Here is an 11,793-nt window from a genome sequence, read left to right on the forward strand (position 1 = left end):
CCCTGTGAGGAGGAGGAAGAGGCAAGAGCTGTGGTCCTGTGAAGGAGAGCGGGGAGAGGATGGGATAAGAATCTCAGGCTTCTGACAGATGTTAGGAGATGCAGATAAACTGAAGGGGAGTGTTGAGCCCACGAGAGGAGCCCCCATCTCTCTGTAACCAGCCTGCAGTCTTATCTTTTATGTGTGTCCTCAGTTCCAGGCCAGGAACAGCCAGCACAGAGCTTGGCCTTGGGAGGATGCAACGTTAAATGTGTGCATTGAACTCCCTGAAGAGGGACATCAGAGTCACAAGTGTTGTGGCCACAAATTCTGTACAGAAGACAAGTCTTTGGATGGTCAAGGATCCAGGGTTCCAAACAGATACCATGCCTCCATGACTACCAGACATAAGACATAACTGAGTGAATCCCATCACAGTCTCTGATGCAGGCAGACTGCCAGGGTGGATGGTAGCTACATCATAGTGTCCCCTTTATGAGGAACCAAGAGAAGCAGCTCCTGTGCCCAACAGCCAGGCAAAGTGATTCCTGCTGGACAGCCGGTAGGTTCTCTCCCTGTAACATGTGGGTTTTCTGGCTGATTTCAAGTACGGTGTTGTGTGGATGCTAAGACCCTGGTTTGGAGTCTACCTCTAACCTTGGCAACCTTCCAACTGTCACCCTTTATCTTCGCTCCTTCTCTTGGTCAGCGGTTCCCTGTGACCCATCCAGACTCTTTTCTGACACAGCCAGAAACGACACTTTAACCCACGCTGCTACCACTTAAAGCCAGACACACTCCATTTTAAACACTTCAGTTTATTCTTTTTATAAGAATGCTGTCTTGTAGAAATGGGATATAAGCTACATGTGATGTGAGATTTTCCAGTAGGGTTTTTTTTTTTTTTTTAAGTAAAAGCAGGTGGACTGGAATCTTTTGAAGTCTGCGCATATTTTATATTTACCCTTGCATTTCCATTTAGACCAGCTATACTGCAAGAGCTCCGTGCTGTGGGTGAACAGTAGATTTGCACTGTACACTAGAGGCTTAAACACAAAGTCCATGAGGGCAGACACAGAAGAGCCTTTAACCAGTTTTTTTTTATTTGCTTGGCTAAAACTTTTGTAGCTTTCTTGGGTACTTCTGATGTAAGCCTTACTTCTAAATGGAGGGATACGTTCTACTAACAGGTATAGTGACAGTGAGACCTTGAAATTTTCGGGGTGTGTGTCTGCAATGTGAGTGATGTCCACCTGAGTGCAGGTACCCACAGAATCCATAAAAGGGCATCCGACCTCCTGGAGTTGGAGTTGTAGGCAGTTGAGAGCTGCTTTCTCCTGAGAGCTGGGGCCTGCAGCAGTCCTCTGAAAGAACAGCTAGACTATGCCATTGCTCCAGCTCCAGTCTTCAGGGAAACTTCAAGGTTTTTCTGTTTTAGTTTTCTTCTCTGGCTCACTCATCCTAGGCTCCATCTGAGAAACCACGTAATACCCAGTGGTAAGGTATATCTAGTAAGAAAAGGGGGGAAACATACCATGTAGTAGAGTGGTAATTTATACCGTATGTTTTGTGTAGTCTGTGCTTCTTATACTACTTTGTAGACTTCTTTAAGTTACTTAGAAAATAGTGTTAATATTTCAGGCAGAAAATTTATATAATTTATTAAAAACTTCTCAAGGACTGGTGAGGTGGCTCAGGCTTGCTGATGGCCTGACAACCTGAGTTCCTGCTCCAGGACCTACATGAAGGTGGAAGATGCTCAAGACTATTAATTCAAATATTCGTAAGCTAGAGTTTTTCAAACCATGGTATAAGAATAAAACTGAGTAAGTAGTGTGCCTGAAACCTGACTGGTGGATGTAGGGGCATACAAGTGTATTCATTTTTACAACCCTAAAGCAACAGGCCATGCATAGAAACATTAGGAGCGGCCACTTTGTACAATAGAAGTCACTGAAACATGAGCACTACACTCCAGATATTCATTTCCTTTTTTAAACTACAGTAATGGACTTCGAGAGACTTCCCAGGAGTTGCTGCTCTTACACAAGACCTGGGTTCTGTTCCCATGGTCTCATAACCAGCTGTTATTCCAGTTCCAGGGGATATGACACCCTCTTCTGGCCTCTATGGTACATACACCCAACCACATAAAAATAAAATCTTTTTAAAAAGGAAATTGTAGTAGCGATTGGACCTACTGCTACATCTTGTTGAATGGATTGCTAGACAGAAACATAGTATGTATGCTATCTATGGCTTCTAATGTCTTGCATCAGGCCTCCAATACTATTTCAACACGAAGGCAACAGGTTTGACCTACAAAAAGGTTAAGAATTCCAAATTTTTAGTCTACTGCTTTGGTCTAGAAAGCCAACCACCTGCATAGGTGGTTTACATAGGTTAAGACGGTTCTCCACTGTCCACTGATGGTTGTGCACGGTTACTCTTTACAGTTACTTCATCTGCTCGCTCACACTCACCTAGCAACCACCAGACACCCATCCTGCACGGGACTTGCATCCGACCTTAGGAGGCTCCGCAGAGGAGAGCTCGGGCGGGATGGTAGCGCGTTCTCTCCACGCACACCTGACTCTGCTAGAGGCTAGGTCGTGACACCTGAGACAAACAGGTTAAGCTTAGTAGAGACTGCAGCATCGGAATCCCGGGGCTTGGAGGAAGGGAGAATTCCCAGGTGGCACCCACAAGGGTTCTGCAAGGAACTCAGGGGTCTCGGGAACCCTGGGGGCTGGGGAGGGCGGCGGAGGCGCAGAGCGCGGTCCCCGCTGGTTGCAAGTCCAGACCCCCGGGGGCACGTTTCTCGCCGTTGCACCCGGAAGCGCCTCCGCCCGGCGCCTCGGGCGGGACGGACCGCGGCTGCCCGCAGTGGGCTCCCGCCCGCTCCTCGCTGGCCCCCGGCTCGGCGCTCCGGGGCGGACGCGCGGTGCGTGCGGACGGTCACGTGGCGGCGGCGCGCGGGGCTAAATACGCGGCGCCGGCCATTTTGTGCGAGAAGCCGCAGCGCCGCCTCCCTGCTCGCGCCCCACCGCCGCCTCCGCGTCTTCCTGCGCCCCGGGCTTCCGCCGCTTCATTGATTTCCGTTTCTCGCCGCTGCAGCCTCCTGACACGGTGATCCGGGCGGGCCCCGCGGGAATTCTATCCTCTCACCGGCCTCACACTAGTGTCGCATGTCCACTATCCAGAACCTCCAATCTTTCGGTAAGGGCCAGTGGCCGGCCGCCGCCCGCGTCCCTCTGGGCTTTGTCTCGGCGCCCAGAAGATGGCGACGGGGGGCTCCCCGCGACCCTAGCCCGGGGGATGCCCCTCTCCGGGCCTCGGACACGGCCTTAAGTGGGCCTGCGACTCCGTAGAGGCGAGGGCCCGACCGGCAGGCGCTTGGGGAACTTGACACTGGCAGGAAGACAAGGGTCTCGGGGACTCACAGGACGGTCGGGGGACACGCCAGGGCTGCAGGGGGACCCGCCAGAGGCTGGGGGGACTGACAGAAAGGCCGGGGGCTTCAGAGACCCGTAAGGGAGCTACAGTACTTGCCAGGGCTGCAGAGACTAGGACTAGGGGCTTGCAGGGAACCTGACAGTGACAAGACGCTGGGAGTCTCTGGTGTTATCTCTCTTGTGGCCTCGGGGCTGGCCAGGGCTTTGCAAGGAGACTGGAGGGGTGGGGCCCAGAAGCTGGAGAACCTGACAGCTTTAGGGTGACTGCGAGACCTGTGACTCTCAGACGACTCACAAGTGTGTGTGTGTGTGTGTGTGTGTGTGTGTGTGTGTGTGTGTGTGTTGGGGCATGGGGGGCGGGGGGTGGCCTTGCTCAGTCCTTGCTGGGAGGGAAGGGAAGTTAAGGGCTTAGAGGATCTGCGACTCAGTCGGCCAGGACTGGAGGGGGGGGGGGTGCCAGAGAGACCTGTCACTGACCGGAGCTGGGGTGGGGCTGGACCCAGCTGGTTTTAAGCAGCCCCCAGAGGCGTCTGTTTGAAACACTTAGGAGAGAGGCCTCTGATTTGACTTGGAAGTGGCCCTGTTGTCTCTGCTTGCAATCATTTTGTAAATTACACCTCGTGAGGTTGCATGTATATGTTTATATGTGTTTTATAAGGCTCAGTTACTATGTTAACTAATTGGGGTGGGTGTTTTTGAATGTTGTAGTCGAAAAATAGTGGCGGTGACGCATGTTCTTGTGGCGGCTGTATGAAGGCTGTATGAAATTAGGGTTTCGTAAATGTTTTCTGTCTCATTTGCTGGTGGCTTCCACAGTGGTGGTCTCTACTTTTAAGCTCAGATATCGGCATACAGAGCCTGCTTAGGTTTTTCTCCTTTGAAAAACTTATTATCAGTGAGCCCCACCCTCGCCTGCAGAAATGGAGCAGGAGTGCTGGAGGCCTCACCGAGGTCTGTCTGGATATGGAGTGGAGCACGCTTCTACATACTACTTTGTAATTTGTTTTCTACTTTTCTGCTCCTCTACAGACCCCTTTGCTGATGCAACTAAGGGCGACGACTTACTCCCGGCAGGGACTGAGGACTACATTCATATAAGGATCCAGCAGCGCAACGGCAGGAAGACGCTGACCACTGTGCAGGGCATTGCGGACGATTATGACAAAAAGAAACTTGTGAAAGCTTTCAAAAAGGTGACCGTGAGGAGTGGGTGCATGCCAGAGCTCGGGCCAGGAGAGCTGCTTTGTTCTCCATCTGAGTCGGTTACCCCTCTCTGAGGAATGTGAGCCGATGAGTTGTTACTGTTCCCCTAATATTTCCCTCATGTGGCCTCCAGATTCATTTACAGAGTCGCTTAGTTCTGGAGGACACTGCTCCTTGGTGCAGTCAAGCCGGCTGGCGCAGCTGTGTTTGTTCTGTCAGAGTTAACCCTCTGCATTTAACTTGATGTGTTGTAGAAATTTGCCTGCAATGGAACTGTGATTGAACACCCTGAGTACGGAGAGGTTATTCAGCTTCAAGGGGACCAAAGGAAGAACATCTGCCAGTTTCTTCTGGAGGTGAGTGGCGGATGCACCCCGTGTGACCTTGAAAGAGGCGGGAATCCTTTCCTACTTAGTAAAAAGCACGGGACGGAAGTAGTGGAGTAGAATAGTATCCGTGCTGACCGGAAACGGCAAGGCTCACGTACAGCTCACGCTGCTGCTGAGTGGCCTGGGGAGTGGCATAGGAACCAGGGTTAGGGTTAGGGCAGGTGTGGGATTGTCAGCTGGGGTGGTGGGCGCTGTCACTGCTGACTGCTGGTGGATTCTGCTGAGCACGGTTTTACTTCACAGGTTGGCATCGTCAAGGAGGAGCAGCTGAAGGTTCACGGGTTCTAAGATGAACCCAAGCGTGGCGAGTTTCTTAAATGGTTTTGTTCTCTAACTCAGTTTGGCTGCCTCGGGAGATGATTCTTTACAGTAAACGACAGACTTTGCGTTTATTTAATCATTCAGACTTCCACTCACACCTGCATGGCTACAGAAAACACGGGGTATGTAGGCTCCTGAGTCATAAGGAAATCGCGGTGAGATGGGAACGAAGCCCGAGTCCGTCCTAACATGTTTCCAATGGAAAAGGTTTTGTTGTGAGTGTTTGTTGTTAGTTTTATTTTCACTTGACTGTTAAATGTTTTTGTTGTTGTATTAAACCATGTATGTTGCGGCTTAACAATAAAAAGAAAGTGTGCATCCTTTATGAGCGCTGACCTAAGCCAGCAATGCACTTTGTTTTCTTTGCTGAAACATTAGGAACATGAACTGTCTCTTCCCTGAAACCTCTAGGTTCATCAGCTTCAGAACAACAGGTAGAGAGAGCTGTTTGTCACCCTCAGTGTATCAAAATGCATTTAGCCAGAGGCAGTGCCCTGCAGGTGTGGGTGATGCTGTGTGTCTTCAGAGTGGAAGGCTTTAGGTTAGCACTCCTGGAGTTGAGTGCCAGGTGCTTCTGCCCAGCACAGTCTGGAGTAGACGGGCTCCTCTGCCTGTCAGCCTGGCATTCTGGAGGCCACCAGAGCAGCCTGCCCTGCCTACTGAAGGACTAGTGACAAGCTGTTCTCCTGAGGGGGTAGTGTCCATCACAGTAAAGGAACAGTTCCACCCCAGCCACGGTGGCAGTGCAGCTCCTGGGTCACCAGCTATCCTGCAGCTAGAGGAAGGAGTGGCTACAGCCCAGAAGTCAAGCAGTAGGTCACCCCAGCACATCTGTTCATCAAGCGAGATGTCTGCATAGCATCTGTATGAGTGAAGGGCAGTCTTCAGTGGCAGCGTGTTAAAAGTTCAGCAAGAGAACTGACTGGACAAGGCTTGTGATAAGAATCACTCTTATCCATCAGGATAGTGGGCATACAGAGTAGGGCAGAGGCCATGCAAGGGAGGCTCCACATGTTCCTCCAAGGAAGCAGTATGGAGTCGGGTTGGCACCAGAGGGGGCGGTGGGGGGGTTGCCAAGCTGTCCTTGGATGTTCTAGATCCCAGGCACCACGGGATGACAAGACTATGAGGATCAGATTGGTGAGTTCTACTCAACAGGAGTGGGTGGCTCACCTGTCTGGCTGACATCCTGATCGCTGCCGCCCCTAACTAGAGAGTAACCTACAAACTTCATGCAAGAAGCAGTTACAGACCTGGGTGTGGTGGTGGTACAAGCCTGTAATCCTAGCACTAGAGAAGCAGAAACAGAATGGAGGAGTTGAAGGCCAGCAGGGGATACTGGAAACCCTATCTCAACAAGGGATCACAGCTGTCAACTCGCAAAAAGGTTTAAGTTCTTGGGGAGTCTTTAAGTGCTCACAGGTTAGAGTACAGGGTAGCCCAGTTACCCTAGAGAGCTTGGAAGGGTCTCTAGAATGCTCCAGAAGAAAGCTGGCCTTTTTACCTCCAGTTTACTGTTAAACATACTTCTTACCTGAAAGCCATTCTTGAAGCCCTTTGGGCAAGACACGTGGTCTAAGGAGTGGAGACAGAATTGTTAGTCCATGTTAGTCATGACTGATGCTTTGGGGAGCAGGATGAAAACAGTATCCCTCGAAGTCTGAAAAGGGCCCTCCATCCTTGGTCACCAGGATGGAGTCTGAACAGATGAGAGCCATAGACTTGCTAGAGGCTAGGGATAGTTTATTTACAACAGGAAGAACAGTTTGAGTCTCTAGCAGCCCACTTGGTAGACCAAGAGTGTCAAAATGGAAAGGTTGGGTACCAGGGGGGAAATGCATTTAAACTGAGGCAGATTAAGGCTAGCAGTGGTCTATTAGCGCCCTCTTGTGGACACCTAGAAAACCATGGCTCCTGGCCAACACAAACAATCACCTTACAATCAGCCCTGTGGGCAGTTATCCACACTGATCTCAGCCCGTCCCTTTTACTGTCCATGAAAGCAGTCTTAACTTTCTGTCACTTGGGAGAACTGGTAGTGTTTATACAGCCTTATCCTCGGACTGTACACAGCCACAGCACATGCCACCAGGAAGTTAGTTCTGTGTCAACAGAGATATTTGCTTATGTCCTCTCGTGAGTGAATAAGCCAGAAAAAACCTGAGGCTTCTGCATTGTCAGTAGTGAGTACATACAGCCTGGACAGTCTATAACAGCACTCCCAGTGTATGGCTGGGGAGTGTGTGTGTGTGTGTGTGTGTGTGTGTACAGAGGAAGACTCATTCATTCGGGAACCCTCGGAGAATCAGGCTCTTCCACTTCCTGGAAATGACGCTCCAGGTGTTGGTTTCTCTGGATCCAGCAGTGCCGTACGAGGCGGTCCCTGGTTCAGGTATCCCCTGGAGAATCTTGAGAGGTGTTCTTTTACTATAGTAGTAACCCTGACAACAGGCCCTTTGGGCAGCTGTAGTTTACCAGGCCCTGGCCCTCCGGCTCCCTCTTGTCTTGCATTGTAAGGAAAGCAGTTGATGTCAGCACTCACAGCCGAGTCTTGCCCAGTTCCACGGGCATCAGATTCCATCCTTCTCCACATGAAGGCCAGCAGAGCTCCGCAGTTACCCCTCGCAAACACTCATTCTCCCTCAACCGTCATCCCACCCCCTTGAGTTCCTGCCTAGCATGCACAAGGGCCTGGGTTTGCCTCTTAACAAATACACATAAACTGACAAGAGGTGGGAAGAGAAGTTCAAGGCTATCCTCTGGTACATAGTGAGTGCAAGGCTAGCCCAGCACAGGGGAGACTGTGCGAAGGCAACCCTGACTCTGTCCCCTCTCACTACTGAATACTCATCCAGAGGAGCTAAAGGCACCCAGAGAGAAGCGCTTCCTTCACCTTCTCCCCCCAGCCCTTGTTCTCTGTTGTGTCTTGAAGACATAGAGACATCTCTGAAATACTTGAAAGTCACTTCCCCACTCAGCCTCGCTCCACACAATGCTATGTGTGCTCTCTGCCCTGCTTACCGGGATGGCACCTTGTTTTCACCAAGACAAGACCCTATGTATGTCCTATGAGCCATCCCCCGCCCTCCAAGCAATCCCCTCTATCATTTCTCCATCTCACCACACAAGAACAGGGACATTTTTCATACACAAGAGATGCAAACCTCACCTGGTGTCACATCCCTTTCCAATGCTATCCCACTGGACGTCAATTTGCACATGTCACTGGAACTTCAAAACTGGCATGCTTGAGCTGCAGAGATGGCTCAGTGGGGGTAAAATGCTTGCTACACAACACCAGGACCAGAGTTCAAATCCCTAGCACCCACGTAGACGGTGGGTAGGAGTGTTGGCCCACCTGTAATCCCAGCACTCAGGAGGCAGAGACAAAAGATCCGTGGAGCAAACTTGGCTACCCAGACTGGCCATTTTTGCATTCAAGGGAGGACCCTGCCTCAGTGAATATAAGATGAAGAGCAACTGAGCAAGATGCCTGCCCTCAACCTCTGGCCCCCCGCACACATGCATGCACAACTAACACATGAACACATGTACGCAAAAATCAAAACCAGAAGATGGACATGACTGAGTGAGTGTCTTCCAGCCTGCCTCACATACGTAGATGGCATTGTGCCACCTGTGCCCTCAAGCCTGAGAAGTCAGTGCTGACACCTTTTCCTCCTACTTCATCTGCCTCTGGGTTTTAACTATATCCTCCTCACCCCCGTGTTCTTCTGGTCACCACGCCTCAGCATCTCATCTTTGCCTGTGCTTCTACGGGGGCTCTCCCCATTAAATATTTGAGGTGCCAAGGCTGTGCGATCTATGTTCCAAGTGCTTAGCTCAGCCATGGAAGACGGCCACATAGAATGCCCAGGTAGGACTGTTTTCAATAAAGATTCATGTACAGGACAGAAACCATTGTTCACACCACTGTTTCATCCCACTGAAGACTATCCTTCTGATTTCTGATGCAATTACTTTGCAGTGAGAAAAACAAAACAAAACAAAACAAAGCCAAAACATTCTCTTCTAAGAGGCAGGCCATGTAGCAAGTTAGGGCAGGATCCAGGCCATTTGACAAACAATCGTCATGACAACAGCTCCACCTGTGTCAGAAAGGCAGTGTCAAAAGATATTTTCCCCTCTGGCACAGTTGGTCCTCTAGCCAGGAGATGCTTGAGCCCTGCTCAGCCCTTGGTAATTCCCGGTACTGTGGATCCTGACTGTGAACAATAGCAGGTTGCCCCCCACAGCTAGGTTTCTTCATCCATTAGCAGTGATGATGGCCCCTCAGGGACTCCATGGGGAACCATAGACAAGAGTCAGATAAGGTGACCACAGAAACTGCAGCTGCATCTTGGCCGTGGTGGCTCATGACCAAAATGGCCTTGAGTAGAGGAATCTGGTGCCCCCCTCCAGTATCTGAGGGCATCAGGCACGCACGTGGTACACACACATACATGCATGTAAAACACATAAAACATTTTAAATATTTAAAAAGAAAACACCACACTGACCCGAATGGCTGCTAACTGCAGGTCAGCTGCTTGCATCGTTCCCCGGAGGAGACGTGTTGCTGAATTAACTTCCAGATGGACTGAGCCTCTGCTGAGCCTGTTCCTTGGAGAGGATGGGGACTGAGGGGGAGTTTTCACCTGGGGACAAAGCAGGGGATGGGCTGGAGAGATGGCTCAGCTGTTAAGAGCACTGACTGCTCTTCCAGAGGTCCTGACTTCAAATACCAGCAACCACATGGTGGCTCATAACCATATAGAATGAGGTCTGATGCCCTCTTCTGGTGTGTCTGAAGAGAGTGACATTGTACTCAAATACATAAAATAAATAAATCTTAAGCCTTTCTCACAGGGAAGGAGTGGGGCCGGAGCAAGCAGGGCCAGAGTAAGTGGGGCTGGAGCGAGAAGAAAACAAAACAAAAAACAAAAACAAATATATATATATACACATATGTATATGTATATACATATATACATATATGTATATATATATATACACACACACACATATTATCAAAAGAAGCAATGTTTCAGTATGGTCATGTGCCTCAGTGTACCACTTGGTGATTGGTCACTGTCAGCATCTGGTTCAAGTTAGCTTTTCAAGTGAAATTGTGGGATTTCACGAGGATGCTGGCAATGGTGTCGGGGAGGGTGCGGTTGCTGGGGTGCAGGTTGGGAGTACAAGATGTCCGGTGGAGCTCAGAGTGAACCACAGAGCCCACAACCAACAGGGAACATCTTACTTAACAGACACAAATCAGCATGGAGTGTGTGGCCACAGGAACATGATGTGTCAAAACCCAGACAGCCGGGCAGCGTGGGGTGCACCTGTAAAGCCAGATCTGGGAAGCTGAGGCAGGAGGATCATAAGTCCAAAGCCAGCTTTGCTACGGGGTAAAACCCTGTCTTAAAACAAGCTGGCTAAACAAGGCTGTGTGGGAACTTAGGCCTGGGAACTTTGTATCCTTAATCACATCCTGTAGGGTGTGGGAGAAGCAAAACGCACTGGATGGACTTGAGAAGTTACAAACATCGGAGAGCAGAGAGGGGAAGAAGACAACTAGAAAGACAGAGAAATGGACAGGAGGAACATACTGGGAAGGGGTAAGACAAGCCGAGAGTGGCAGCACACACCTTTAATCCCGGCGCTCAGGAGGCGGAGGCAGGTGGATCTCTATGAGTTCAAGGCCAGCCTGACCTACAAAGTGAGTTCTAGAGCAGCAAGAACTACCTTATAGGAGACCTTGTCTCAAACTAATAACTTTTTTAAAAGACAAAGAAATTAGCATTTTGAAAACTGATAAATCTTTGAAAACACCAATCAATTGAAAGAAAGAAAGAAAGAAAGAAAGAAAGAAAGAAAGAAAGAAAGAAAAGAGAGAAAGAAAAGAGAGAAAGAAAGAGAAGGAAAACCTGGGCACAGACTCATGTCTGTAAGCTATGGACAGAGTAGTTGGACGGTCACAGCAAAAGTGGAAAAAAGACACAGGAAAGAACAGAAAGCAGGGCGCTCGGAGCCAAGCTGCTCTCTGGCTGATACCCTACTTCATCTCTGTGGAATGCATCAGGGATCCAAGGCTCTGTGGTCCACTCTAAACTCCACAGGACATCCGCACGTGCGTGCGCGCTCATGAACACACACACACCCAGCATCAGCACCTTCCCGGGCACCCTCGCCAGCTGCTTGTGAAATCCCACAATTTCACTTGAAACACGGCTTGTTTACCGCCCTGAGGACAAGCATTTCTCCCCACCTCTGCCACTTTCCTATTTCAGGTGTGTCAGGAACAGCTTTGGCAAGCTGTGTCACCAACCCACAGGTGTGTCTATTTTGTACCTTGGTTTAAAGGGGATAGGAATGTAATGCCTGCATGTGGCCAAGAGGAGGCGCTATTGGCCCATTTATGCCCTGCCTTTAAATTTCAT

The 11,793-nt window shown here is 50.0% G+C and overlaps 1 protein-coding gene and 1 long non-coding RNA gene across 2 annotated transcripts; one reads left to right on the top strand and one right to left on the bottom strand.

Moving 5' to 3' along the window:
* Positions 1 to 777: 777 nt before the first annotated feature.
* On the bottom strand, positions 778 to 2,938 carry D830035M03Rik (RIKEN cDNA D830035M03 gene). The gene is made up of 2 exons (NR_166642.1): positions 2,463 to 2,938; positions 778 to 1,487 (listed from the first exon to the last, which is right to left on the bottom strand). It is a non-coding gene; the product is annotated as an RIKEN cDNA D830035M03 gene (long non-coding RNA).
* Positions 2,939 to 2,962: 24 nt separating this feature from the next.
* Eif1b (eukaryotic translation initiation factor 1B) lies at positions 2,963 to 5,684 on the top strand. Its single transcript, NM_026892.3, has 4 exons — positions 2,963 to 3,198; positions 4,464 to 4,627; positions 4,892 to 4,993; positions 5,270 to 5,684. The coding sequence occupies exons 1-4, from the start codon at positions 3,168 to 3,170 to the stop codon at positions 5,312 to 5,314; spliced, it is 342 nt and encodes a 113-aa protein (NP_081168.1). The 5' UTR covers positions 2,963 to 3,167; the 3' UTR covers positions 5,315 to 5,684.
* Positions 5,685 to 11,793: the final 6,109 nt, after the last annotated feature.

Source organism: Mus musculus, chromosome 9 (assembly GCF_000001635.26).
Source record: "Mus musculus strain C57BL/6J chromosome 9, GRCm38.p6 C57BL/6J".
NCBI lineage: Eukaryota > Metazoa > Chordata > Mammalia > Rodentia > Muridae > Mus > Mus musculus.

Bases quoted from the DNA above. Each gene is read 5' to 3' on its own strand.
- Eif1b (NM_026892.3), top strand. From the start codon at position 3,168: ATGTCCACTATCCAGAACCTCCAATCTTTCG. The intron at 4,628-4,891 runs GTGACCGTGAGG...GATGTGTTGTAG, and splicing joins TTGTGAAAGCTTTCAAAAAG to AAATTTGCCTGCAATGGAAC. The intron at 4,994-5,269 runs GTGAGTGGCGGA...TTTACTTCACAG, and splicing joins TCTGCCAGTTTCTTCTGGAG to GTTGGCATCGTCAAGGAGGA.